The 26,698-nt window shown below is 48.4% G+C and overlaps 7 protein-coding genes across 7 annotated transcripts; 3 read left to right on the plus strand and 4 right to left on the minus strand.

Moving 5' to 3' along the window:
* Positions 1-43: 43 nt before the first annotated feature.
* On the minus strand, positions 44-4,574 carry P168DRAFT_305019 (WD40 repeat-like protein; the record flags this gene model as incomplete). The annotated part of the gene is made up of 4 exons (XM_024838890.1): positions 4,036-4,574; positions 2,067-3,983; positions 194-2,017; positions 44-118 (listed from the first exon to the last, which is right to left on the minus strand). Exons 1-4 carry the CDS (start codon positions 4,537-4,539, stop codon positions 44-46), a joined length of 4,320 nt encoding a protein of 1,439 aa, XP_024692264.1. The 5' UTR covers positions 4,540-4,574.
* Positions 4,575-8,948: 4,374 nt separating this feature from the next.
* On the plus strand, positions 8,949-9,550 carry P168DRAFT_327728 (uncharacterized protein; the record flags this gene model as incomplete). Its single annotated transcript, XM_024841273.1, has 2 exons — positions 8,949-9,181; positions 9,237-9,550. The coding sequence occupies 2 exons, from the start codon at positions 8,949-8,951 to the stop codon at positions 9,277-9,279; spliced, it is 276 nt and encodes a 91-aa protein (XP_024692265.1). The 3' UTR covers positions 9,280-9,550.
* A 5,426-nt stretch (positions 9,551-14,976) lies between these two features.
* On the plus strand, positions 14,977-17,319 carry P168DRAFT_297569 (uncharacterized protein; the record flags this gene model as incomplete). Its single annotated transcript, XM_024838189.1, has 3 exons — positions 14,977-16,509; positions 16,540-17,169; positions 17,203-17,319. 3 exons carry the CDS (start codon positions 14,977-14,979, stop codon positions 17,317-17,319), a joined length of 2,280 nt encoding a protein of 759 aa, XP_024692266.1.
* Positions 17,320-18,447: 1,128 nt separating this feature from the next.
* On the plus strand, positions 18,448-19,490 carry P168DRAFT_290831 (thioredoxin family protein). The gene is made up of 2 exons (XM_024837298.1): positions 18,448-18,877; positions 18,959-19,490. The coding sequence occupies exons 1-2, from the start codon at positions 18,849-18,851 to the stop codon at positions 19,251-19,253; spliced, it is 324 nt and encodes a 107-aa protein (XP_024692267.1). The 5' UTR covers positions 18,448-18,848; the 3' UTR covers positions 19,254-19,490.
* Positions 19,491-20,222: 732 nt separating this feature from the next.
* P168DRAFT_290832 (FAD-dependent oxidoreductase) lies at positions 20,223-21,837 on the minus strand. The gene has a single exon (XM_024837299.1). It carries the CDS (start codon positions 21,577-21,579, stop codon positions 20,275-20,277), a length of 1,305 nt encoding a protein of 434 aa, XP_024692268.1. The 5' UTR covers positions 21,580-21,837; the 3' UTR covers positions 20,223-20,274.
* Positions 21,838-22,188: 351 nt separating this feature from the next.
* Positions 22,189-24,909, minus strand: P168DRAFT_270105 (Zn(II)2Cys6 transcription factor). The gene is made up of 4 exons (XM_024835187.1): positions 24,371-24,909; positions 24,186-24,306; positions 22,487-24,136; positions 22,189-22,419 (listed from the first exon to the last, which is right to left on the minus strand). The coding sequence occupies exons 1-4, from the start codon at positions 24,781-24,783 to the stop codon at positions 22,243-22,245; spliced, it is 2,361 nt and encodes a 786-aa protein (XP_024692269.1). The 5' UTR covers positions 24,784-24,909; the 3' UTR covers positions 22,189-22,242.
* Positions 24,910-25,571: 662 nt separating this feature from the next.
* P168DRAFT_327733 (TrkA-N domain dehydrogenase) lies at positions 25,572-26,342 on the minus strand (the record flags this gene model as incomplete). The annotated part of the gene is made up of 3 exons (XM_024841274.1): positions 25,572-26,089; positions 26,142-26,216; positions 26,273-26,342. The coding sequence occupies 3 exons, from the start codon at positions 26,340-26,342 to the stop codon at positions 25,572-25,574; spliced, it is 663 nt and encodes a 220-aa protein (XP_024692270.1).
* Positions 26,343-26,698: the final 356 nt, after the last annotated feature.

Genomic DNA, 26,698 nt, shown 5'->3' on the forward strand with positions numbered 1-26,698 from the left:
CATAGAGATTAGAAAAATAAGGAGATAGGAACATATGATCAATTTATATCCAATCGGGAAGGGCACAAAACCTAGTAATGAGAACATGACCGTCTCGATATCCAAGCACCAGTGTATCCTGTTTAGTAACATGACAAGTAGGTCCACGATGTTCAGAAGGAAGCCATAATGACTGTTGACCTCTCAAGCATACCCAAGAATTTTCGACTGATATCCAAAAGCCTTCCTCGTGCTCCATCGGGGTATCTCCGGATGAGGCCATTGACCTAACTGAAGAATGGCCCTCCAGAGTGCGCAGCTCCAACCCAGTCTGGGCATCCCAGAGCTTGAGGGCCTCATCACTAGATCCTGACATGATTTTCTGGCCATCTGGTGAGAAGGCTACTGATGTAACCCAACTAGAATGACCCTCCAAGGTGCGCAGCTCCAAGCCAGTCTGGGCATCCCAGAGCTTAATAGTCTGGTCACCAGATCCTGACACAATCTTCTGGCCATCTGGTGAGAAGGCTACTGATGTAATCCAACCAGAATGACCTTTAAGCGTGTGCAGCTCTAAGCCAGTCTGGATATCCCAGAGCTTAAGAGTCTTGTCAACAGATCCTGACACAATCTTCTGGCCATCTGGTGAGAAGGCTATTAATCCAACTGAAGAAGCATGACCCTCTAGAGTATATAACTCTAAGCCAGTTTGGGTATTCCAAAGCTTGATAGTCTGATCACTAGACCCTGACACAACCCTCTGACTGTCTGGTGAGAAGGCCACTGATATAACTGAATCAGAATGACCCTCTAGGGTGCGTAGCTCCAAGCCAGTCTGGGCATCCCAGAGCTTAATAGTCTGGTCACTAGATCCTGACACGATCCTTTGACTATCTGATGAGAAGGCCACTGATCTAACCCAACTAGAATGGCCCTCCAAGTTATGCAGCTCTGAGCTGGTCTGGGCATCCCAGAGCTTAATAGTCTTGTCAACAGATCCTGACACAATTCTCTGGCTATCTGGTGAGAAGGTTACTGATGTAACTATATCAGAATGGCCCTCCAGAGTACCCAGCTCCGAGCCAGTCTGGGCATCCCAGAGCTTGATAGTCTTATTAATAGACCCTGACATGATTCTCTGGTTATCTGGTGAGAATACCACTGATGTAACTGAATGAGAATAGCTCTTTAAAGTGCGCAGCTCTGAGCCAGTCTGGGTATTCCAAAGCTTGATAGTCTGATCACTAGACCCTGACACAATCCTCTGACTGTCTGGTGAGAAGGCCACTGATATAACTGAATCAGAATGACCCTCTAGGGTGCGTAGCTCCAAGCCAGTCTGGGCATCCCAGAGCTTAATTGTCTGGTCACTAGATCCTGACACGATCCTTTGGCCGTCTGGTGAGAAGGCCACTGACCTAATTGAACAGGAATGGCCCTTTAGAGTATGCAGCTCTAAGGTCTGGATATCCCAGAGCTTGATAGTCTGGTCAGCAGATCCTGACATAATTCTCTGGCTGTCTGGTGAGAAGGCTACTGATGTAATCCAACCAGAATGACTCAAGGTACATAGCTCTGAGCCAGTCTGAGCATTCCAGAGCTTAAGAGTCTGATCATCAGATCCTGACGCAATTCTCTGGCCATCTGGTGAGAAGGCCACAGACATAACCCAACCAGAATGACCCTTCAGGGTGCGCAGCTCTGAGCCAGTCTGGGCATCCCAGAGCTTGATAGTCTGGTCGCTGGATCCTGACACGATCCTCTGGCCGTCTGGTGAGAAGGCCACTGACCTAACCGAACGGGAATGGCCCTCCAGGGCTTGTAATTGGGCGCTCCATGACTTCTGTACTTGTGGTAAAGCAGGCATCCAATCAGGTCGTTGGTCATTGAATGTTCTTCTAATGATACTGGCTGTAGGAGAGAACGCGAGTCCAGAGCAATATACTTGAAGTGGGGTATTATCAATCATTTGAATGTGTTTTAAGACAAATCGGTTGGCATCCTTTAAGAAATCTTTTAGTTCCGTACTCATACTATCCTGTAAGAATATTAGTAGCTATTTGGTGACATTTTAGATAGCCACTTACTCTTAATCTTGACTGTAGGGTGTTAATTATGCCAACAGTCTCCGAGGCAAATCCTATTAAGCTCATCGTCTCCAACCAATTGAGGAAATGCTCTTTCAGAAATGAGAATACTTCACTCTCGGATGCATCGCTTTTACTCTTGCTGAAGTGATTCGACCAGTAGCGGCAAGAGTATTGCAGAACTTGTGAAATATACCGAGAAATCACTTGACTGTCAACATCTTCGCGCTGTATCCCATAACCTGGTAATCGACAGATATTGTGTTTTAATCCCACCATGGGATTTCTCATGACGTCCAGACAATTTTGTAGTAGTTTTTCGTGGGTCTCTTTCTCATTAACACGCAGGCATTCCTCCTCTGTGTTGATAAGGAATTCGCGAAATGATAGATGCAGAATGCGGACTGGTGTACACGAATCCCTTGGAATGTTGAGAACCGAGTGAAATGCGTCTAATACTGCTATAATTGTTCTTTCTTCCATATTGATAAGCCTAGAAAGGCTATGAACTGACAGTGGGTCAGCAAGAAGGATAATAGCTCCAACAATCTTTTGGAACTTGTTCTTGAAGACTGGAGAGCTTTTAACACGGTCCTTTAATATTGGCAAGTATATCCTCTCCATTTGGGACGATGCTGTCATATCAGGGTTTTTAAGGATTATATCAAGCTGATGCTCCGGAACCTGATACTTCTCTTCGATGAAGCGGCAAATTGTGGATGCGAAGATGAAAAGAGGGACTGCCATTTTCACTAATGCCTTTGTTCTCTCGTATCCAGGCCAATCCCCAGGGACTTTCCGCTTTTCCTTGATATGAGAAAGTCGATGTTGCAAGAAGATGCGGATGTCATGTTCAATACTGGGCACTTCTTGGAGAATGATATCGTGATGATCCTGGTTTTTTCCAAAACCATCTCGTATTGAAAGCTCAGGCCGGCTTGTCAGGAATATCTGCACGCGAATAGACTTGGATTGCTGCAGTTGCGGTAGAAGTCTAAGTAAGACTTCAATGTCGTTGTCGTCGCACTCATCCAACGCGTCTATCACAATCACGGAAGTGGTCTCATAGTACTCTCCCTCGCTCAGGGGCTGAAGAAGGAGCTTCTCAAACTGCTGACTGAGAGATTTTGTTGACAGATCTGCATCATCCTGAATTGCTTTTGACATGACAGGGGCTAAATGTCGGTGATGGGCCATTAATTGCTTTGCAATAGTTGAGATAAATCTTCTTGCATTACCCCGATCTGCTTCGCCTTTTTTAAAGAAGAAACTGCCACCTAGGAGCCCCTTTTGTTTGAGTAACTCTGCGACAGACAGGGAGATGGTAGTCTTCCCAGTTCCTGCCGAACCATTCAACCAAAATATGCATTTGTCAGATGCTTCGGCCCAGTCTGTAATCTGGAGAAGAAGATCGCGTCTGGTGCCCGGTAGACACTTCTCTCTATATTGATTCTCATATGAGTCGTATGATGCTCCTTCCGCGATGGGTAGACTAAATCTCTTGATAAGAGCTTGCAGATGTTCTGATACCTCCTCATCGATTCTAGCTAGCCTGGACTCTGCTTCTTTCCCATTTTGCAAAAGAGTATTTAATGCATCAAAATGAACCCACTGGCATAGCTTCTGCCATTTTTCCTCAATAGATGATCGAAGTTCAGTGAGGCGTTGATTGGTTATCGGTGTCATATGAATCAATATTCTTTTCCCGATGCTGGGTTGCTGAGTAGCTAACAGCTCTGCTGCATATTGAAGAATAGCAGTATACACGCTGATCATCGCACGACATATCTCAATCTTTTTCTTGGAGCTATTGCGGTAAAAGCTTTGCTCAATATAGGCACATCGAGTGATAGTTTCCGCAAGGTATTCTGATGATTCAAATAAGGCATCTCGTAAGTCAAGTTGATTTTGCGCTATCTATAATGAGAATATTAGTTTTCTGTTGTGAAGTGATAGTAACATTACTCACTGTCAATCCAAAAGAAATAACTGCCCATGCACTTGCTGCTTGGTGGGTAGGATCAAAGGCTATCACAGTAGTAATAATATCTTTGAATGACAATGCAGCATGAAGTATCTTCCGTGACACCTTTCGAAGATCAATCTCTTCTCCTGTTGACCGATGGATTCTTATGCTTCCTTGCTGGTATTCCTTGTATTGTTTCTCGGTTATTTGAATAACCTCATCGATGATGTGGCCGGCCTGGGAGGAATTTTCGTCCTTTCCTAGCTCAGCACTGCCTTGTGCTGGGGACAAAATATCTTGCTCCTCTCGTTCTAGCTTATCATATGCAGATTTCCACAGGTCTTCGAATAGGAAAGTGTCTTGGGTGTCGACTGTATCAGGTGGCGTGGCTGCGGTGATTGGGGCTGATATGGGGACCGCAGACTGGCTGGGACTCTTACTATGATGCGGCTCGGACTTCTTGCGGTGCAAAATACCGAGACTCTTCCTCAAGAAACGTCCCATCATGGGTAAATCCAAAGAATGTCAATGTACACTGAAACCTTTCGTGGGGAATGACATGGGGAGAATGAATGAGGTGTTAGACTACCTGAGTGCTTTCCCCCTGGTGTGTTGGCGCGGCTGGAAGGGTAGAGTCCTATTATTGACCAATAACAAGCTACCTTATGGCTATATGATTATTATGATCAGCTTCCTCCCCCTCATCAAGCTTACGTATCGTTCGAGCCATGGAAAATCGGAGTTAGCCAGCGTTAGCCAGATAACTAACTAACTAATTAAGTTACTAACTTTCCTCCATGCTCAGATCGAACCTTGGGATGAATATGGGACGGGCCGGGGGATCCACACAGTCAATGATACCTGGAATATGATTCGTATGTAAACATTCAATTGGTATGTCACTCAATATCTCTTGGTTTAACCCAGCCGCACTTGCCATGCGAGTATGACAAGTTGGCCTGGGACTGCGAGGTACCAGACTTGGAAAAATGACGGCCTGTTGTGTAAGTCACGTTACAAAGGCGGGGTACATCACATCAGACCTGGTCAGTAACTCTGAGCTGCTGTACCACAGCCTCCCTCGCGAAAAGCTAGCAGCTTACTTGCGGCAGGGGCTGGATCAAAACAATGCCTGTGGCTCTACTGATCAATCTAATTGGCTTATTAGAGATCTTCACTGTGCTGCATAATTCATTCATTGAAGCTAACACCGTATAATGTTTTCTAGGCTCCTTAGCAGCATATACTATATTAAAGAGACGGCATGTAGCCCTCTTAATAACGACTACACTACACAGCTCGAATCATGACAATAATCTCTGTCATATGCCCCTACCCCTGGGAACTTCGGCTTTGTTACACCATCCTTTCGTAACCCCTTCCTTGCGCGTATATCTCCGGAACACTCCACACTATTACCCAAACTCCTGCGTACGCAAGTCAGCCTCCCTCACAACACTGACTGGGATGTCGAAAGTATGTTATACATTATTAAATGGAAATTTATTATTAATATCTAGATTGTGTTCGAAGACACTGAACAAGATCTGGAGCTGAAGCCATGTTTCTACTAGCAAGCAATCACCAAAAAGACTAAAAAGATCATAGACTGAAAGAAGAACTCCAACCAACACATGAGACTAGATAATACCATGATCATGGTTTCTGTGAATGATCATAAACATTATAAACTCATGAAACAATTTTAATATTCTGATGTTGATTAGAATGCTATAAAGAAGCAACTTCTGGTATAAAGAACACTTTCTATTCAGGGGAGGAGTTAAGACTATCTATAACCATCAACTACTTGGAGGACAGTAACCTATCTCTTTCTCGAACAGATGAAAGAAAATTAATATCAACAATAACAAGAATGCTAGGGAAACGGCAAGCCTAAATAGAAGTGTTCCACTTCTGGGCTACCTGCTGCCTGACAGGATATGTACAAGGTGATACATTGCCCTGGTCAACCTTGTTATCATAATAGCTAGCTCTGCTGGTCAGATCCGGTGAATAAAAATATTATAAATTTCTGTCTTACCATCTCAGAAGTCTTGTTTAGCACCCTAGAGTCTCATAACAATGTCTCATATAAGGTTCGGGAAAGATTGTATGCAGAGGATAAAAAGCAGCATGAAAAAGCACAGAAAATAATCAACCCTGTAAATGAATCGATCCCTCCTATTAATGTTCATTTCCTGCCGGCACAGTCACCTCAGGCATTAACAGTTCTAACAGGTAATACTAATAGTCATATATGAAGGCCTAATCAGGCTGAGAACATTCACATCCCTGGGTGGATAAATACACTGACTGGCAGTTATCCCGAGTGGACAATAAACTTTTCAGAGACAATATCAAAACAGCCTGTGATATAATGCTGCAGAATTGCCTTGACCTAAAACAGATGCATTGTGAGGTTAGGCCCGAGTTTTACGTCGAACAAGATATGAAAATAAGAGTTGCTCGCAGATTTGTGCGTGGTATCAGTCTGTGGGTGGAGTCGTACACAAAGATAGTGATGATTAATTTTATGATACCCTACACATCCCTAATGGGTCTTAAATCTACAGAAGATAACAAATATTCTTTGAAGGAAGCAAGTATATTTGATTATTATCTCATTGACCCCTATAATGCAAAAGAAGACTAGGCCTGTAATCATCTTTCTGACCATGTTCGAACATCCTCTTTGCAAAAAAATATTATATTGACTAAAATGCATAAAATGTGTAACAGCCCATAACACAATGTTGTTATTAACTACTCCTCAATCACTAGGCCTGCATTACAGAAATGTCCTTTAACACTCTCCTTCTTTGCGTCTACACATCCACGCAACACTTAAAAAAAAGAACCAAATCCCTGATTGGAATTGTCTTCGTAAGACTGCTAATTCCGTCAAATAAACGACTTGAGCTCCGGCAAAATTTCTTTGATATGATTCAAATCAGGCGAAAAAGGCGGTAGTTATACCAGGATAACCTCTTTCTATGAGCACATTCTTTTTATCCTCTCCAAGTGATGAAATGAGGCATTATCCAGCACTAAAACAGACTTAGGTTCAGGATATGTTTCACAGTGATGGAAAAGTTCATCAACAAAGTCCTCGAAGCGAGATACGTCGGTTGAATCTTGAATATGCGGCAAACAAAAATGCCATCTTGAGCATAAGCTGGAAGGAAATGATATCACTGGTCTCAGTGGAACTTCGTAATATGCACAGGTGTAATGCCAAGTAGTGACTAGCCTGTCCTTTTCATCTCTATCTGTCAATCATATCCTGATTCATTGACAGACAGATTGGCTAGAATTGAAGCCTGAGATAAAGTAGGTATATTCATCTCATAAGTCAGTATTTTGCTTGATTGCCTTTTGCTTGGCTTTTTTGCTTGGCTTTTTTCTTAGACCAGCCCTCATCTGCAAGCGCATGTCTGGTACTAGATTTTGAGACTGCTTTTTGGAACATATAATGCACAAAAACCACCATTTTGTCTAAATATAGGTGTGGCTTTTCGAGTAAATAATCATACAGACTTTTAATCATGACCGGGGTGAGACTCCGTGGCCGTCCACCTCGGTTTAAGGGGGCTTTTTATTGTATTAAACATGCATTTATTAGCACGCAGTCTTCTGATTGTGCATTCATGGTAATCGGCCGCTTCAGCCATTTAGACAACTGTGAGTTCTTTACTTGTTATCATATCATTAATAAGTTGCAGAGTACGCGCGGCTAAATTAGGTGCCATCCTATCGTTCGTGATACAAAACGTATGTTCGACGCTTGAAATGGGACTTCGAGGTACCCCAGTATTAATGTGGCTGATGATACAACCACGTGAAGTTATGTGACAGTATGCATTGATATAATACATCGCCCCAGGCAGTCAGTGTTCTCAGCTTGTCTGAGATAGGACTAGTGCCATCCTGGCAAAATATTTGGAAAATCTAAGACCCGGGCACTGATACTTGAATTCGAGTGTATCCATCTAATTTTGGATGATCTTTACGCCAACCCTACTTCTAGCTTGGACTATTGTCATCTTCTCCATCGTATCTGTCTGGCTTCCATGTAATCTGGCCCCAGTGCTAAACGTAACACTGCTACCGATGTTTTCACAAGCTCACTGTGTTGTGGTATTTGATAGAATCTATTAAATCATTCGAATAGAAAACCCCTCTATATATCAGACAAGAACAGTAATCATACATGAGGGGGCCACCGTCATATAGTAAATCAGTTTCTATTATTATTCTAGAATTCACAATCCAAACATCACGCGACTCCACCAAAACCCGTGGATCTCGCAAGTCCTTTCAGACTTTCACAGGATCTCACCAGGATCCATCCACACGACTACCACAATTCTGATTGGATTGTCCTGTTTTCCGATCTCCGCCGCCCCTCAACAGACCCAACCTTTGCCGCGTCGTCAAGGATAATAGTATGGATGCTGAGGATGAGTGCTTGGGACTTGGAACGACGTCGGGAGGAGTAGGGCGGAGGACTCGGAACCAAATAATGACACAATCTTCTCTCTGCTACTGAATGATTCTACTTGATACTTTACTATCATTCAGTACTAACCCCGCCTTGTATTGATCCTCGCTGCTGCTGCCTTGAAACATACCTCTTAAAGAATTTGAACTCTTTGTTACAAGACCCTGAACGTATATCGAAATCCATCCCCGGGTTGTAAACATCTCTGGACGTTTCCCGTGAACCCCTCCATCCATCTATCCATTCATCCATTAATCCATTCATCCATCCACCATCCACCATCCACCACTAGCGTACTGGAACAAGTCCTGAAACAACTCCCCTCCCCTCCAACCCCCTAGGCGCATACGAAATCCTCCCCAAACATAAACAGGAAGAAATAAAAAAAGAAAGAAAGAAAGCAACAAAGAGGATGGGCGCAGAGTCTCTAACGACCGCCCTCAACCCTCGACCCAACGAGCACTACTACCCCGAAACCCACCAAAAGCGCCCAGCATGCGGGTCGCCCTTCCGCCGGATGACAACAACACCACCACCACCACCACCACCACCAACACCACCAACAGACAATGAGAGCAAGAATAAACCCACTAGCGGCGAAACCTGGTCCATCAAGAGACTCCTGGGTCGACACGTCTCCCGTCGGTATCGAGTTCTAGAACGAGAGCCGAACCGTCTCCGAAAGCGGTTCACCCAATAGTCTGCCCCTCTCTTTCTCGTCCTCCCGTCGCGAGATTGATTAATCGATTAATCAATAAATCAATCAATCATGGAGCCCGATGATATGATTCCATGATCCTTGTATTCGCAGCGACCCGTATTTCTGGTTTCATTTATTTATCTATTTTCATTTATCGGTTTCCTTTTTGAGGAACATCCCCGGGAATCCAAGAGCGGGAGAAATTTAAGATTATCCACTGTATGGCTGGCCACGTGTGGATGTTCCCGGGGATTCCATATATTGCAAGACAGGGGGTAGTCTCGGTTGATAGGTGTCTTACCTAGGTATCGTCTCATCTATTTTCTATACAGAGTCTGGGGATATGTTGGTTTGTTTTTTATGTTTTATACCTTGTTATATTCTTTGTATGTTGGGTTGGAGTTGGGGACTCAAAGTCTCCAAATGGTATCGCACGCAAGTACCTTTACGTATCTGCAATCTAGAACCACAACACGATATTCATATAGAGCGCCATATGAGAGGGGCACCGCTCCCCACAACCAAGGACAGAAGCTAGGGCGGCAAAGTACCCAGGTAACCAAGCACACCCAAACATGGCTTACAGAAAGAAGAAGACCACCAAATGAAAACAAGACAGCCAGCAACATCTAAAGCAGTGAAACCCCACCTCACTGGTGTGGCTTTATACAAACCAAAATACCTTCGTCCACCCTAGTTAAGAACTGCCAACAAACCCAACGTGGTACCTTACAACCCCTTCACTGGCCGACAGGCGCATACATAAACAACTCTAATGCAGTGGCACCTGCACGTCCGAGACACATTCTGTCATAATAATACAAACTAGATACACCATTTTGGCGAGTAAGGTAGCCAGCCAACGACGAGTCCATTTTATCAATCCTGGCTTTACTCTCCGTGTAGAAACCTAGATTCGTGAAACATGGAGCCGCCCGTTGAGATCTTTGAAATTAACCTTGTTGTGAGTATGGTATGTCGCGTGACAGCCGAGGTCGGACTCAGCACAGGTGGTACCAACGTCGGATTCTGCTGTATACTGTGCGAGATGACTGTACAGTGTACTCCGTGCTCTGTACATATACGAAGTTCGTAATTAGATAAGATCGCATATCTGCGACAGTGGACAACTAATTTACTCAATTATCCATGATGTAATTTTTGCAGGTATATTAAGCCAGAGAAGTACAACTAATTACCTCAATTATCCCGTGCGATACTCTGTTTAGTGTACAGAGTATATCTAGATAATTTTTTGATTAATAGAAAACCAGGCAAGGCAAAGCGTGGAAAGACGATAAAATGACAGACCCACAATAAGTGACGGGAAATTGCCATCGCCATTAATAAAGGACAATTCGGCATAGTCTGCGTAGTGCGCACTAATTTACTTGCAGATAATAAACCTAGTAGAATCTGGGTCCCATCAACAATCACCATTGACCATAGTTATCTGCCGGTAAGGTGTCATGCATTGGCGGGTCTAGCCTCTAAACATTGAATTCTCCTAAATGAACACGAGGAGTAGCTATCCTATTGTATCCTGGATCAGCTTAATTTCAAGCTTAGGGTATTAGACATAATATAAAATAATAAATAACACTACCTATCAAATCACATTGACATACTCCCAGGTGAAGTAACTTAATTACACCCATGTAAGGCGTCACACCATAGTTGTTTGCCCCTGCTAGCTGATAGCCAATGTCTCAGTGTTTGATTATGAGACCCCCGGCTAGATTCAGATCTGGCCGGGTCTTTAAATAAATCAGATGCAGGAACGAGAAGATCAACCAATCTAATAATCCGTACTCGGGGTGACGCCGGCTCGTGTTTTAGAGCTCTTGGTGATGAATACGAGGGGAGATAGGTATTGAGTAGAGCAGACGACTGGTTGGGCTGTAACAAATAACAATGCATTGAAGTGACAGACAACTGGGATGTAACGGGCGCTAATATCATGAGCTATGGCGATTACTTAATGTATAGTCGGGCGAGATATGAATTCGTCAGGGGAATGGAATACATGGCCCATGCTACAGCCTACTCCTACTACGGAGTACCTACCATATAAGCGACCTAGCTAGGACGATTCCCTCCTCCACACAGACAGTAGAAGATACTCCAGACACCAATGACAGTGACACTCCATCCTTGCCGCAAGAAGATTGTCGAGAATGGCCCAAGATCTGCACACAAACTTGAATATGGAAGGTGGAGGGTCCAACTGCTCGTGGGCCAACGTATAGGTAGTAGGAAGGTACTCGAGGCGTATGGACTGTACCCATCACGTACGTAAAGATCATCATCTCCCCTCTTCGCCCGGGTGATGTTTTCTTCACACAACAGACTTCCCCTCTTTGTCACCTGCAAGGATCTCAAAGGCCAATGCGTACGTAGCTAACGGCGACGGGACTTTATTTTCGGCCCGGCTGGCTGGCCGAGGCCCCTTGCACTGGTCGCTGGAGAGATGGTTATTGCTATCCGACCAGGCCAGTGTATAGGAGCTTGTTATACTCAATACTAATAGTAATACTGTAAAGCAACCCCTCTCCCCAAGAAAAAAAAAACAACAAATTATCCACTTTTCTGCGCGTGCGAATAGTACTACTGGACAGTGGGACACCCAGTCACCCACACATTAACAGAAGGGCCAAGATTCCACTTTTCGCGAGTGGACCACGAAATGATCGACCGACCGACAGGCGCCGGCGAAACCTGTGTTACAGTTGGAACCTAGAACTCTAAACCAGCCTAGTAACCAGGTACGGTGGTGTTATATTGCCCCTCAAACAGGTTGTTGGGAGTTGACTGGCGAGGAAGGGGTTTGGTTGTTACCGCGGTAGCGCCAGAGTCTGTTATACATTTTTATAAATATAATTATCATTAGACTAGGCAGTAGGTATAGTAACATCCGAAACAACAGATTATAAGCAAGGTTGGACCATCCACGCACCAGTCAATACCTGTCATAGCAAACGAGGGGGCGGGCCCACGTTATAGATGGGTTCTACTTCTACCTTCTTTTGCTTGAACTCATGTCGGTTGTTTAAGCGCCAATAGTTAGGTATACTAGGTTGGCATAGCGCTATGTAGATTATAAACGGTAGGCAATGATAATCACGATAATCATGATAAACAACCCTCCTAGAACCCGTCAGGATCAAACCGGGCCATTTTCAGGATCCATACTCCTCTCTCCGAGGGCAGCCCCCGATTTCAGGCTAGGTCGAGTACTGGAACTATCTTTCTCCCTGGGGCGTTGGCCCTGCGCTGCGGGCAGTGTCTGGCACTTGCCTGACGTGATGTGGCTCTAGCCAAGCGAACTATATATCGAATTATCTGATATCTAACTGCTTAGTGCTACCATCTACTGTCTAGTGCCGGGCACGTATGTGGTTTAACCTACTGTGCTAGTACCGCAGTGTCCCCCTTGACGCATTTGCTTGATCATGAACTAGTTCGTGGTCTGTGAAAGAACCAATGGGCTTTTGTGGAATTGCAAGGTGGTTGCCCAGTAGTGCCTAGTAGGGTTATGACAAGCGGGTTGGAATCAGCATGACCTAGGTGATCACTTACCTCCTTTCTTGCGGAGGAGTTCCCGCTGCGTAGAGAAGCTAGTCTTGAGTGGCGTGGTGTGGTTTGGCCATTTGGGGCTTGCCGTAACATGTAAAATACCTTACCTATTGAAGGGTTGGGTTCTGGGAGAGCACAGCGACTAAGATGCTAAACGCATCAACTCTATCGAGTATCCATTTTACAGATATTGTAACCCCGAACTTGATGATATTGAATCAGCTGCATATCGAGTGACAGCAGTTCACGTTGATGTCACGACCGGCTCCCTGCCGGTGAACTCATTTAGAGGAGGGTTAGTGGTAGCTACTATTGACAGCCAATACCACTAGGGAGGTAACGACGATGTCGCCGTGTAATTTCCATCATCCCTCCCGCGATGTAGGGGTATCCGGTATCTGGTACCTGTAAAGGCAGCGGTATTTTATCCGTCACTAACAGCGGGACGTTAGGCTGCTTCTAAAGATGGAGTCGGTGGAGCACACGACTCCTCAGTCCTCAGGCACCCAGGTACCAAATGATGCCTCGTTCGAAGGACAGACAATCGCCATGGGATTTCATCTATTCGGGTTTCAACCTGATCATCCTGGGACCCCACCGTGTAGAATTTTCACGATCTGCTATTTCTTGACATTTTTTCCTTCAAGAAAGGGGGACGGGTGATTTTCACAAGGACTGTCTTAGGTCAGTGGGTTCGAAGGGAGGTGGAGAGAGGTGAGCAGCTGCAGGTATTTATAATGCTCGGTCTTATTTGATATGTTCGAGTCTTGGGGAAAAGGAAAGAAAAGAAAAAAGCAAGAAAGCAAGAAAGGAAGAAAAACCCGGAGAGATATCGGGGCGATGCATGAAAAATATGTGCCTTCCTTCATCACCTGCCAACCTGGACCTTTTCATAACCTCGGGGCTGACCTGTAATAATGGGGTGACTTGGACTAGTGAGGTCGATCGGCCAGAAGAATTGATTGAACAAAGAACAATCGGCGTCAATCCAGCCAAATCAGGTGTACAAATCAGGTGTCGAAAGATATATCGAGATAAAAATAAAAAAATCACCCAAGAAAAAACAATATTGATATCTATTCACAGCCAAGAAGGGAATGAATATGATTGTTGATGCTTAATATTCTCTAGTACTTTGAGTATCTGCTATTAATACCATCGAATACGGTCCAGTGTCCACTGGTCTTCTGTCTGTGACGGCCAGCCCCGGAGGAGCCAGTGTCACCCTGGTTAGGTACTGTAGGCAGGGACCAAAGAAGAACAAATAATAAAGACGAACGCTAAAATATATATAAATAATTAATATTCCAAAATAAATTACAATAATAATAATCATCATAATATTAGATTTGTTTGTCTCGGCCCTCTGGAAGTTCCAGTCCCTCACTCGACTGCAAACTTGACTCCTTTGGGCTGGGTGTCTCTCTTCTTCTGACCTACCTGGAGGCGACTCTAAATCTCTTCTTTTTCCTTTCTTCTCCCCTCTCTCTCCCTCTCTCTCTCTCTCTCCTTCTTCTCTTCTCCTTCTTTTCCTCTCGTTTTTCTCCCTTCTTCTTTTTTTTCCCACCCTGACCTCCACTCCCCCCCACCCCTTGATATCAACCCATCGTGATATTGGTGAGGATTTTCTTGTTCGGCCACTCCCATGTGGCGTGAGCTTGGAGTCTCACCCCAAATCTTATTGTATTGACCGAGCTACCACGGAACTTATCGAGACTATTGCACCTCCAAACCAGTTCGCCCTAACTCGATAGTTTACTTTACTCCTGAGGTCCATTCATCCATCCCTCCAGGCTCCTTTTTCCTGTTCCTTTCTTTGATTTCGATTATCATCTTTCTTTCTTTTTTTTTCTTTCTTTTTCATTTATTTATTTTTTTTTTTTTTAACCCTTCTTGACCTTCTCGACTATCATCCCCCCCCCCCTCAATCGCCTTTTCGTAACGGCGGCTGTCTCAGATCGCCTCCCCGTGACGAGTAAATTCCGTTCGAGTAGTCGTCCAATCTTTCTCGTCCCTTGACTTCGATCCTTGGAACTCGGGTTCTATCTTGCACTGCACTATTCTCCATGATTCTCGTCGTCCACTTCCCACGCGCACCCTACATCGATAGCGTACACGCTTGACAGGTCCCGCCCCAGAGGAAAGGGTATATGAACCGGTGACCATGGCGATATGGCCATTTGGTCGCAAGAATAAGCGGCACACGATCCAGGTCGACGCCCCTGCAGCGGGTGAGTCCGCGGCGCCGCAGGAACCTCGCTTGAGCCTCGATGGCCGGAAACCCTCTCGCAAGAACTCCAAACGCCAAAAGAACCGCCACTTCCAACCCGTCGAGGATTGTCCCACCCCCCTCCACGATGCTCTGCCTCCTCCCCGTTCGGTCACATCCCCGCCCCTTACCTCGAATAGCGAGCAGCTGCACCGGAAGGAGCCATATGGGAAACCAACCTCGCACATCGGTCATATCTCGGACGGTTATACGTCACGTTCGACTGTCAACCATGATCCATCCCTGGAGACCAGGAACTCCTCTGTACGGAGGTCCAAGCGGAGCGACGGCAGTCCAGCGGTGTTGAAGAAACGACTGAGCAAGCGGAAGGCGTATGAAATTGCCCGGGAGCGGGAAATCCGGTTGATGGCTTCCACGCCCATCGATATCCCTCGCCGCTCAACGCTACCCGGCGAGGACTTCTCCATGGAGACTCCCCGGGGACGACTATATAACCGCCGTTCCGATCGCGAACTCTCCGAGACTAACCTCTCGATCCGCGACTCGACGGCCTCGTCATTGTCGGAGTTTTCCGAGTCGTATAAGTTCAAGGTCAATGGCTTCTCGGCCTGGACCCCACGTCCGGTCATCCGCTACGTGGAAGCTCCCCGAATCCAAACCGCGAAGAGCCAAAAAACGATAGATTCGGGTCGGAAGGAGAAGATGCCGGTGGTTTCTGCCTCGGAGGAAAATCTCTATACGAAGAAAAGAATCAACAGGCTGGCGGATGGTCTCGACGCAGGTGCTCTGAGGGAACTCCTGGAAAGGGACCGCCGTCGCACCGAGAGGCAGAAGGTCGAGGACCAGGATAAACTACATCGCAAGTTACAACGCGCGGCGGATCGACAGAGAGCGGAGGCGGAGCTTAATGGTGTCCAAACCATATCGGAAGTGCCTCGAGGCCAGGTGCACATCCAAAGCCTGGACGACGTCGACGAGACCGGCCAAGACGCCTCGAAAGAAAGCAAGAACCAAGCAACGGGCCCTCGGGGTCCATCCGAGTCATGGCTGCACGATTCCAAGGACCACCCGCGGAGTCGATATGAATCCATGGAGAGCGTCCATGTTATCGGAAACATTGACGACAGCTCCATCCGGGAGCCCAAACTGGGCCTGCGACGGAGCTTTGCCCCGTCTCAAGACATGGGGATGTCTCGAAGTACCCTGTCTCCCTCACATTCGCCGTCCCGACGTGGATTCCACAGCCCAACTCCTTCGCAAGTATATGGAATCGGGCGGGAGTCTACATCCGACGTCTCAAGGACGGTCGACTCGGAGCGACGCCTATCGGATAACGGCAGTGGCCGTATCAACACCATCTCCTCCATCTTCCGCCGTGGTAGCTCTCGCCTAAAGCGGAGATACCGGGAGCGTTTCCAGGACCGCAGCCCGGAACCATCGAACGCGTCTCACGAGTCCTTCTTCAAAGTTCCAACCCCAACTTCCGCACCGCCCCAGCCCATTCCCGCCAAACCTTACATGCGCACCGGCACCATCAAGCGCTCACAATCCAAGTTCACCGAACATCTGGGCGATGAGCCGCTTTCCCCACCCGACTCCCGTATCCAATCCCCCGATATCCCAGAGGAGCCCGCGGATGTTTCTGAGCCTGGGAATGGGAGATTCGATTTCGCCGCTCGAAGTCAGTATCCTATCTTGGGATCGGAATCCGATCTCCAGGATGCGAGCAAGGACCGTCACCGTTCCTGGGCTGGTGAGATCTTGGAGGACGACATGGAAAACGACAACGTGCCGCTGTCTCAGTCCTTGGCGTCGATCGATTCAGAAGGGTCTTGGATGTCTGGGCAATTCCTTCGTCGTATCTCGCACAGGAAGAGCAACCAAGCTCGTGCCAGCGTGAATTCCTCTCGAAACGTCCTGGTTGAAGGGATGCCGACCGGAGATGCCGTCTCTGGCAAGGAAAATATCGACCGATCCGACTCACGCCAGGAGGTGTCGAACGCCCCGACCAATGCCACGGGCGCGCAAGAACCGGATTTCGAAATGATCCACCCGGCGGAGGCGGAGGAAGCAGAAGAGACCTGGCACGACCATATCGCCAAGCGACCGATCCTCGTGAACCCCATGGTTCGCCCCAAATCGAATTCGGGGATGCTCAAGGACGTCCAGTCCTTATCTCCCATTACTACCAACGAGGAGTTCAGTCCGATCGAAGAGCATTCGGCTGAGATTTTCGAAGCGACCCCCGAGGGGAACGAGCCCGGCCTGGCTCGTTGAGAGCAACCACATGGCATCATTATTCTACGCTGAATTTTGTTGACTATGGTCTCGTTTCAACCCTTTTTACATTCTGATCCAACCGTTTACCTTAAAATGTTTAATACCCTCATCTCGTATATACCCCAGTCACTCATTTGACAGTGAGCCTCTCTTTTGTACTTTCCTTTTTCCATCTTTGCATCTTTTCTTTTCTTTTCTTTTCTTTTCTTTTCTTTCTTTTCTTTCTCCTTGATTCCCATACCCTACTTCCCCCCTACCTTTACCCTTTTCTGTCCATTTTATCACCCCTTCCCCTCCGTGGGTTCCGATTTCTCCCTTTCTATTTCTCAATGGCACTAGATGTTGTCATGATGATTGATACTTTCGGGCACCCGAGCACCGTTTGTCATTAGTGGTCCCAGCCTGGTTTGATAGGCTTTGTTCTTGTATTTGTTGATACCCCACATCAGTGAAAATTCGGATGATTTTGCTTCGATCATAAAAAATGACTGTTCGGTTTAAGTCCCTTACGGGTTCCGTTTTGATTCGTTTCGATCATAGACCTGAAGTATCTTGTTTCCGTTCGATGCATATATTGACGTGAATCGATGTCTGTTCAACGGACTAATATTGTTTAATTCTGGTATCTGTGGCTATGTGTTCGAGCTGGTTGGATTTGGCTGAGATATTGTGTTCGATGCCTCGTTTTTCGGGACTCGTACATCATTACTGCAGTCCATACCACTCCCTGTCTCGGGCTACGAGTTCGCTAGATGGCCCCATGTGTAAATAGATTTGGAATCAACTATCAACTATCAACTATTTAAAACTATTCAACATCTTAATATAGTATATCTCATAGCCACTTCATACTGACTAGTATAAGCCTGGGTCAATTACAAAGGTATATGACTGCCTCAGGTATCCACCGATCTAGACCGGATCGGATTGATAAGCGGCAAGGAGCACGCCATATACAGCCGCTGCGACCGACAAGTCCCGACAGCGCTAGAAGCGTCTTCACCCATCACACATCCCCAACCAGTCAAGTCATTCCCCTCTTTAATCAGATCTACTTCATAGATACCTACATATCAAAAGACAGAAAGATGAACCCAATCCTTACAAACCAAGCCACCCACCTCCTGCGCCGCTCCGGTGCCCATTGGTAAGCCACTCCTCCCCCCTTGAACGCACCCATCCATCCACCAGCGGCGCGAACTCTCGGTGAACCACACGGCTGAGTCAGCCACCTGGACTGCCGGGACCGCCAAACGTCATTCAATCTGCAAAAAATCCCCCTGTGCCCCTCCCGCCCATTGCCCCTCATTCGGAGCTAACCGTAGCCATCATTATTCAGTACCACTTTTAAACCATCGGCCGCTGCCTCTCTCCGTCTTTATTCTTCTTCCCTCTCTTCATCTACCGCCAGACCATCTACACTTCGAAACTCTCTCCGCCGCTTTCCGGTTCAGTCGCGCGCAGCAACAGGCAGACAGGCTTTTTCGAGCACTTCCACAGTTTTATTCTCCTCTACATCCGCAGTCATGGGTGGTCGTGTTGAGCTCATCGGAACGTAAGTCATTCTCTATCTATCCATCTTCACCGTCCTACAACCGTCAAAGGATCACAGTACTGATGACCCGGTCAACAACAGCAAGGGCGACTTCGAGTCCAAGGTCAAGCAGTCCCAGGGCGTCGTCATCGTCGACGCCTACGCCGACTGGTGCGGTCCCTGCAAGGCCATCGCGCCCAAGGTCGACTCCCTCAGCGAGCAGTACCCCGACGCCAAGTTCTACAAGATCGACGTCGACGAGCTCACCGATGTCGCTGCCGAGCTCGGCATCCGCGCTATGCCTACTTTCCTGATCTTCAAGGATGGCAATCAGGTCGGTGAGGTTGTCGGTGCCAACCCGCCTGCGCTGGAGGCTGGCATTAAGCAGCATCTTTAGATCTATCTAAGTAGGGTTGGGGGTTGATTTTGTGTTGTATATTGAGTGGGTGAATACATACTATTCAGATGTTCAGTTGTGTTGAGGTTGGGCTGGCTTTCAGTATCAACACTGCCTGCAGCATGCCCATTGTAGTAGTTTTCTGAATAGGCATCCGTGCCTGAAGAACGACATCGTAGGATTAAACTGTGATAGGTACTTTGATAATCATATCCATTAGTTGCACTGAGGTCAGACTGGCTGGTTTCATCATTGAAACAGCAGAAGCATGTCACAGTGGTCCTTGGACAGGCATCATCCCTCCTCTAAGAACGATATCATAGTATAGTAAATCGATCATGATAGATAGTATAACCAAAAATAAATAAACTACTCTTCTCCAACGATCCTTTATGTATATTCCTATATTATACAAACTGGATTTCCTCTGGCTACTGGAACTTCCCACTTCTGGATGCCAATACTTACAAACTTATATGGATATGAGCACTCGGGCCAACTCAGCCTATTTCATTTACTCCTGAAGTGACTGGCTCCCTTGTGGTTATGGTCATGGTCATTGTCACTTGAGAGGGCACTCTAACCAGCTTCTATTCAATTGTAGGTATACTTCTTAGCTACGCCCTTGGGGTAGGCGTCGCCTTCGTGGGGTTTGAATGAACCTTGTTGGGTTCTGTAACAGCTATGCAAGACCTTGGGTGTATAAAACTGAACCCGTATCATTAGGTTTCCTGAATTTTTATGAGAAGAGTGGTTAAAAGTGCTGATTGATACTGTCATAACAGAACAGGTGTATATAGCCAATACTTACAATCTACAGTAGCAAGATATAGTTACTTTAGCGAGACTTATGCAGATGTGGATGTGCCGCAGTCTACCTTGAGTTTTCGGAGGCATAAAAGTGACATGACTCCCACTTACGCTTATATCGTAGCTAACAAAGATAGGTATTTTCGCTCTCGATGGGAGGTTTCTTAACTGTTAGATGTACCGTGGTTTAATTTAAAATAATGTCTAGATATCAAGAAGAGACTACTGCAGCGTCCTCGCGAAGCCACCCCTCCACCATCTCATCAAAATCAGGCTTATACAACCACCCCAACTCAAACGGCTTATCATCATCCTCAGCATCCTCCTGACCAGCCGGCTTAGGCATCCGGCGCCTATCAATCTGCGCGTTCAGCGCCAGCACCTTGTCCACCCGTTCCTGGCGTCCCCGCTGCCAGACCTTCAGCGCCTTCTCAACGTAGTCCCTATCGCACTTAGCCACGATCAGAGCGTAGGTATACACGTCCTCAAACGCCTGGTTAATCCCCTGTCCCGCCGAAGGTGGTATCGCATGCGCCGCATCACCCAGAATCACCACGCGGCCGCGGGCAGAGCTCCACGTATCCAGCTTGGGCACAACGTAGAACGGCCACACGTTGATCGAGTCCGGCGCGATCTCCGACACAGCGCGCTGCACGACCTCCGGGAAGTCAGCGGCGCCCTGGCGCAAAAAGTCAACACACCACGCCTTATCGCCCATCAGCCGGCTCCACCCCTCCTGGTCCAGCTCGGGCGCCCGCTTCTGCCGACCGATCAGCACCTCCGAGCCGTCGCGCTGCTGCGGCGCAATGACGAACGCCCCGTGCTGCTTGTTCATGATCGTCACGGGCAGGTTGTACTCCCCTGGCACCTGCAGCTGCAGCTGCGCTGTGGGCACGGCCGCCGTGACCCCCATGGCGTTGGTGAATTTCGGCTCTAGATCCGGGTACAGGTACCTACGGACCCTGGAGTGGATGCCGTCTGCGCCGACGAGACAGGCGGCGGAAGCGGTGTCGCCGTCCTCAAACTCCCAGGTGACGTCTGTCTCGGACTCCGTCACGACGCGGACAAACTTCCTGCGGTAGTAGACGGGGATGTTCGCCTCGGCGACCATGGCGGAGAGTTCGCGGATGAGGACATGTCGGTAGATGCGCAAGCCGCGGTATCCGTACTCGTCCTCGCCGCCGAACTCGTACGCGTCCAAGGGCTGGTCAGCCGGCGAGCGGAAGTACAGCTTGTCGAAGGCGTAGCCCTCATCGCGGATGCGGCCGTACACGCCGAGGTGATCGAGGATGCGCAGCGCGTTGGGGGAGAGCATGATGGCGCCGCCGATGTTGAGCGGGGCGGGGCGGGCTTCGTAGATGGTGCATGGGATGGAGTGCTGGTGGAGGGCGAGGGCGAGGGTTAGACCTGAGAGGCCGGCGCCGATGATGGCGATGTTCTCGACGGGGGCGGGCTTGGCTTTTTTGGAGGGGCAGTGGGTTGATAGGGTTGTTTGGATGCTTGAGATGAGGGACATTGTGATGTGATGGTGATTTGTGTTTGATTGTGATTGCGATGGTGATGGTGATGATGGGCTGGATCACGACGAGGCCCGGACAGGTACTTTATATACCGTGTCCCTTTGTCTCGGGCTCGGACGCAGCCTCGGACACGCCTCGGACACGGCCTCGTACGTATTATGCATGATATTTCCAGCGCTAGTGTTGATTTCTGCATCCCCCGTCATCTGTATGGATGCATCTCCGACCAGGTCACTAGGTGAGCTGGGCCGGAGTGTGTCCGGATCCGAGGTGTCCGGATCCGAGGGGTGTCTCCGGCATGGCCCGTCCTGCATAGACAGCGACTATGAGATAAGCTTGACAATGAGTCGTTGATTATAGGAGACTTGATCGACATGCCTAACTATACTATACCTAGATATATAGTATGTATTGTTGGAATATCAGTCAGGTTAAGCGCTATACCAAATGTTGGTCGACTTTTTGGCGTAGTGGTATTGAGATATACAGCACAGGGTTCGTCGGTGTTCAAACTGTGGTTTATATGGTCTATTGGTATGCAATGGTATTTCTTATTATCTCTATATATACATGTAGTTGTCCAAAAAATGAGTTTGAATACCCTTAGTTAGTAGACACCACAGTGTGCCATATAAATACAAGCCGTAGAACAATCAACGTTATAAGTATCCCGCAAAAGACTCATCATCAAATATAAACGGATCACCCTGGAAATTACTAAACTCGGTAGCCAAAGCGGACGAATCGGCGAGAAAATCGGGTAATTGAGGCTGAGGCTGAGAAGTAGGTGGGAATTGCGACTCAGCGAATGGAAGCATGGGCTGCATGGATTGAAGCTGTGCACGCTCACGTCAGCAAGGAAACAAACAGAATGTGTTGAGGAGACTTTGAGCCATGACATACCATCTGCGCAAAGTCGGTTTGGTTCAACGCAAGCGACTGGTCGGTCGTCGAGAGGAGTAGATGCTGCCGACACGCAGACAAAGCCTTCATTGCCCCCTGCTGCATCCACTGTTCTTTCATGTGGCCTGACCCGCGAGCGCGCGCCGATTGCAGGACCACGGCGAGGAGCAGCACGTCTTTGAGGTTGCTGCCGGCTTCGCTGATTCGGCGAGTCAGTCCGTCGAGCGTGTTTTCGACGATCCGAGTCAGGCTGGCCTTGGTGTAGGCTGCGGCCCGGGGGGTGGGAAAGGAACCGGGCTGGGGGTGAGGGGGCGGAGTGAAGGCGGTCGACTGTTGAGTCGATAGCTTCATGTATCCGCAGACGCTCAGTGCCGCCCACAGGATATCTTTCTTGCAGCAGAGTTGGAAGACGTCCCAGTAAGAGGTCGAGTTGAAAACATCCAGATCGGCCACGCTTGGGTCGAAGTAGTCTTGATATGATAAGACGACCAGGGACGATTCCAGGCATGATTGCTGGATTTCAGAGAACGCTCGATCGTCACGGTCCTCGCCTATGACGATGGGCCGGTAGAGACAGAGGAGGGGTCTGCGGGTGTAGACGTCCAGGAGGACGCGAGTCAACAGCATCATGGGACTGTCGCCGCTGTTTGGGGCTTGATCGAGTCTCAAGGGCGACGGGACCTGTTGTAAACACTCTTCCAACCGTCGTCCTTGCTTGACAATCTCGCTCAGATCCATCCTCGAACTGACGATCCGGACCAGCATCATGGCCCTGATGCGATGGGGCAAGGACATGGCTAATGTGATCTGGGCGAGGGAGTCGGTCCATTCATGCAAGCCTTTGGAAGGCGGAAGCTCAACGGCCAACTCATCAAAGTCCGTATCGTTCAGATTGGCTGGAACAAGAGGGCCAAAATCGATTTCGGGAATCGTGACCGGCATGCCAGATGCGATCGACGCCTGGAGGTCCATCTCAACGACTGTGACCCATAGTCGACGCCGTTGCTCAATCTGAAAGGCCGATAACTCCGCAAATCTGGTGGGATCCAAGTGCAGACCCATGACCATCGCAGAGCGGACCAGGGCCCCTGTGTCTCTCCAGAGTTCTTCAGGGGTCACCAGGCGTAGACGACGGGCGAGTGCAATGAGCGCCTCCACCTGCAGCGTTGCAATTTCCGTCCGTTCCTTGCGGCCGAGTTTCCGCAGCCACAGTCGGACAAAGTTGACTGCAGGCATGTGCAAATATTCCCATGACAGAGGATGTTCCGTTTTGAAGCTCTGGTCTTCCAACGGTAGCGCAACTGCCAATACAGCCGTCAGCTGCGGGAGAAAGCCACTGGATTGATGTCTTTCATTATCAGGATCGGCCCAAAACTCGCTGTACTGGCGCATGAAAGTAGGAACATGGAGAACCCTCAGGATCTTCTCAAAGCTGAACGTGTACAACTCCAATAACCGATCGCACACTCCCTTTGGGGGGAGACAAATGCGAAGCTGCAGCAGCTCGGGTGAGCTTTCTAGATCCGATATTGACTCTGGCGAACTCAACGACGACTTAGATTTACTCTGGAGAAACTGCACTTCCTTGGCTAATCCGACCACGGCGGAATTCTTGGTACACTGTTCGATGAACTCTTTTGCTTCGGAGAACTGTGACATGTCAGTCAAGCAACTAGGGGCTCGGACAAGGCCGACTTACCTGGTTTAAAAGAGAGATTCTGTCATTCTGGCCGTGGTATCTTGTTCGAGTTCCTTTGACAACCACCGTTCCTTGGAATGGCGGCGGGCTCGCCGGTTGGGCGATGCCGGTTGATTGCGGGCTACTGAATACGGTTAATACTGTGCATTTGGAGGGATGGTGAAGACGAGGCCGAGGTGATATACCTAGCGCCTCGAACCGAGCCGTCTCTCGACGAAACCAGATTCGCCGGTGTTTTGACAGAAAGAAGGTCCTCCAACTTGGCCAGCCGGAGCTGGAGATCCTCTATGAGGCCAACTCCCGCGTTCCGCCCCGACTCCCCTCGAGGGTCCGCATGCTGGTCGACGGCCTCCGAGCCGAGATGCACCCGCTTAGCCCTGGGCAGGACATCCTGACTCGCCGGGCTCTGGTTGTTGTACATGCAGTCGGACGGACAGCCCGACTTAGTGCAGTTCTGACACGGCATGCTTCTATCGCACTTGAGCTTCTTCTCTCGACAGCGCAGGCACGACACGACCGGCCGTGGGCGCTTACGGGGTTGGGATGCGTCCATGAGGTCTACGGGGGAGACGTAGCTCGCATGTTCATCGAGAACCATTGCGCTGGTTCACCGTTTTGTTCCGACGGGGGGTTCCAGCTGAGCTGCCGGGACCAGCCATGGGGTATTGATTGTTTGTCGGGCAGACTCCTACGGGAGCATGCAGGGGGCCCCACAGACGTGCGCAGATGTAAATATAGGTACAGCCTTGTGAACCTTTCCTGTTTGGGACTAAAACCCAGATGACTTAGCTTAGCTTAGCACAGGAGAATTTCCCGCGCATCAGATGAGGCTTACAGTCGGCCGTGGTTCAGGAACAGTTTCCTGAGGCTCAGACTAGAGTGGCATTCGGTGCGGATTCAGGTAGTAACCATTCTGAGGCAGATTCAGATCCCCATAGAGTGCGGGTTTGATCTGGGTTAGCGGGGATTTTGACCCCTAACTCTAAGTCTAACATTGGAGATCTGAATCCACAGCGGGTTCGGTGGGTTAGAATCCGCAGCAAATTATACCGAATGCCATTCTAGAGGTAAGGAAACTAAGCTGAGCAGATATGAAAGGGTCATACTCACTGAGCTGTGTCTCTGAGCCTCACTTAGTCATTTCTGATGAGCTGTAAGCCCTTCGGGTACCGTGGCCAAGATCGAACGATTGGCATGAAGGATCAAGAATCTCAATGCCATTGAGTATGAGACACCATTTGTCTAGTGTATATAGTGACAGAATACAGCCATGAAACAAGGATACAAAGAATAAAACAATTTTAAAAAAGCAAAAAAAGCAAACCCATCCAAGTATACTTGGGAAAAACACCCGCAACTCCGCATCGCCTCCGGCCCATCGTCTAATTAGTTGGTGATAACCGGGGCGGTATTGTCCCACTCAGTAGTCTCCGCCGCATCGACGAGCCAGCGCGCGACACTGACACGGCTCGTGCTGGCCATCAGTCCCACGCCCTTGCCGTCGTTAGGCCAGACCTTGACCTCAGTCTCGTCCGTCTCGACCAGACGCGAGGGGCGGACCATGACAAAGTTGACGCCGCTCTCGCGCACCTCGCGGTCGGTATGGTTGTGGTCCTCGTACTGGTAGCTCATGTTGGACTTGCTCATCAGTAGACGCAGTACATAGTGCATGTTGGCCCAGGACTCGCCGACGCCAAACGCTTGCAGGATGACCGTCTTGCGGACGCCGAATTCCTGCATGGCCTTGACGACGTTGGCGTTGCAGTCTGCCATGAGGCGCGGCGGGGTGATGGGGGCCGCGAAGGGGCTGTCGGTGGCGCGGGGAGCATTCAGAGTGACGATCACGACCTCGGGGATATCAGCCTGGAATGCGGCTCGCACGTCGTCGAGGTTGGTGGGAGTGCCTTCGAATTTAGTTAGACTTGGTCTCAGAACTGCTTAGCTCAGCTTGCTTACCTTGGACGAGCTTCAGACCGGGTCGGGCATCACCCATGGATGTAGTATTCCGGACCAGAGTGGTGACTTGGTGTCCTGGCAGGATTAGCGACGATCGAAACGATGAAGATGAAATAGGAAGCCAAACCTACCTCGGTTGAGGAGCTCTTCAATGACGAGCTTGCCGCATCGGCCAGAACCGCCAATAACCAGAACGCGCATTTTGGATTGGATGATGGAGTTGTAGATTTGTTTGATCTTGTTGATAATCAGAATAAGAATCAAACTACGAAGCCAAGGACATTGAATATTTATATACTCTCCTTGGCGACTTCGGATCCGAGCCGGAGATGGAGTCATCTCCGGGTCGGATTTCCAGTCCATGATGTACATGCGCCTAACATTCTGTCGATCACCGAATCTTAGTCTTCTGGGAACTCTGAAGTATATCATGATTGGTCTAGTGTCACGACCTGGCTCTGTACTAGTAAGAGTAATCGTGGATTGATGACTACAAGGCGTAGTCCGATGTAAGAAACACGCCTAATGTCCTAAGGGGGAACTGTACGAACAAGAAG

This window comes from Aspergillus campestris (genome assembly GCF_002847485.1).
Source record: "Aspergillus campestris IBT 28561 chromosome Unknown P168scaffold_7, whole genome shotgun sequence".
In the NCBI taxonomy this organism is placed as follows: domain Eukaryota; kingdom Fungi; phylum Ascomycota; class Eurotiomycetes; order Eurotiales; family Aspergillaceae; genus Aspergillus; species Aspergillus campestris.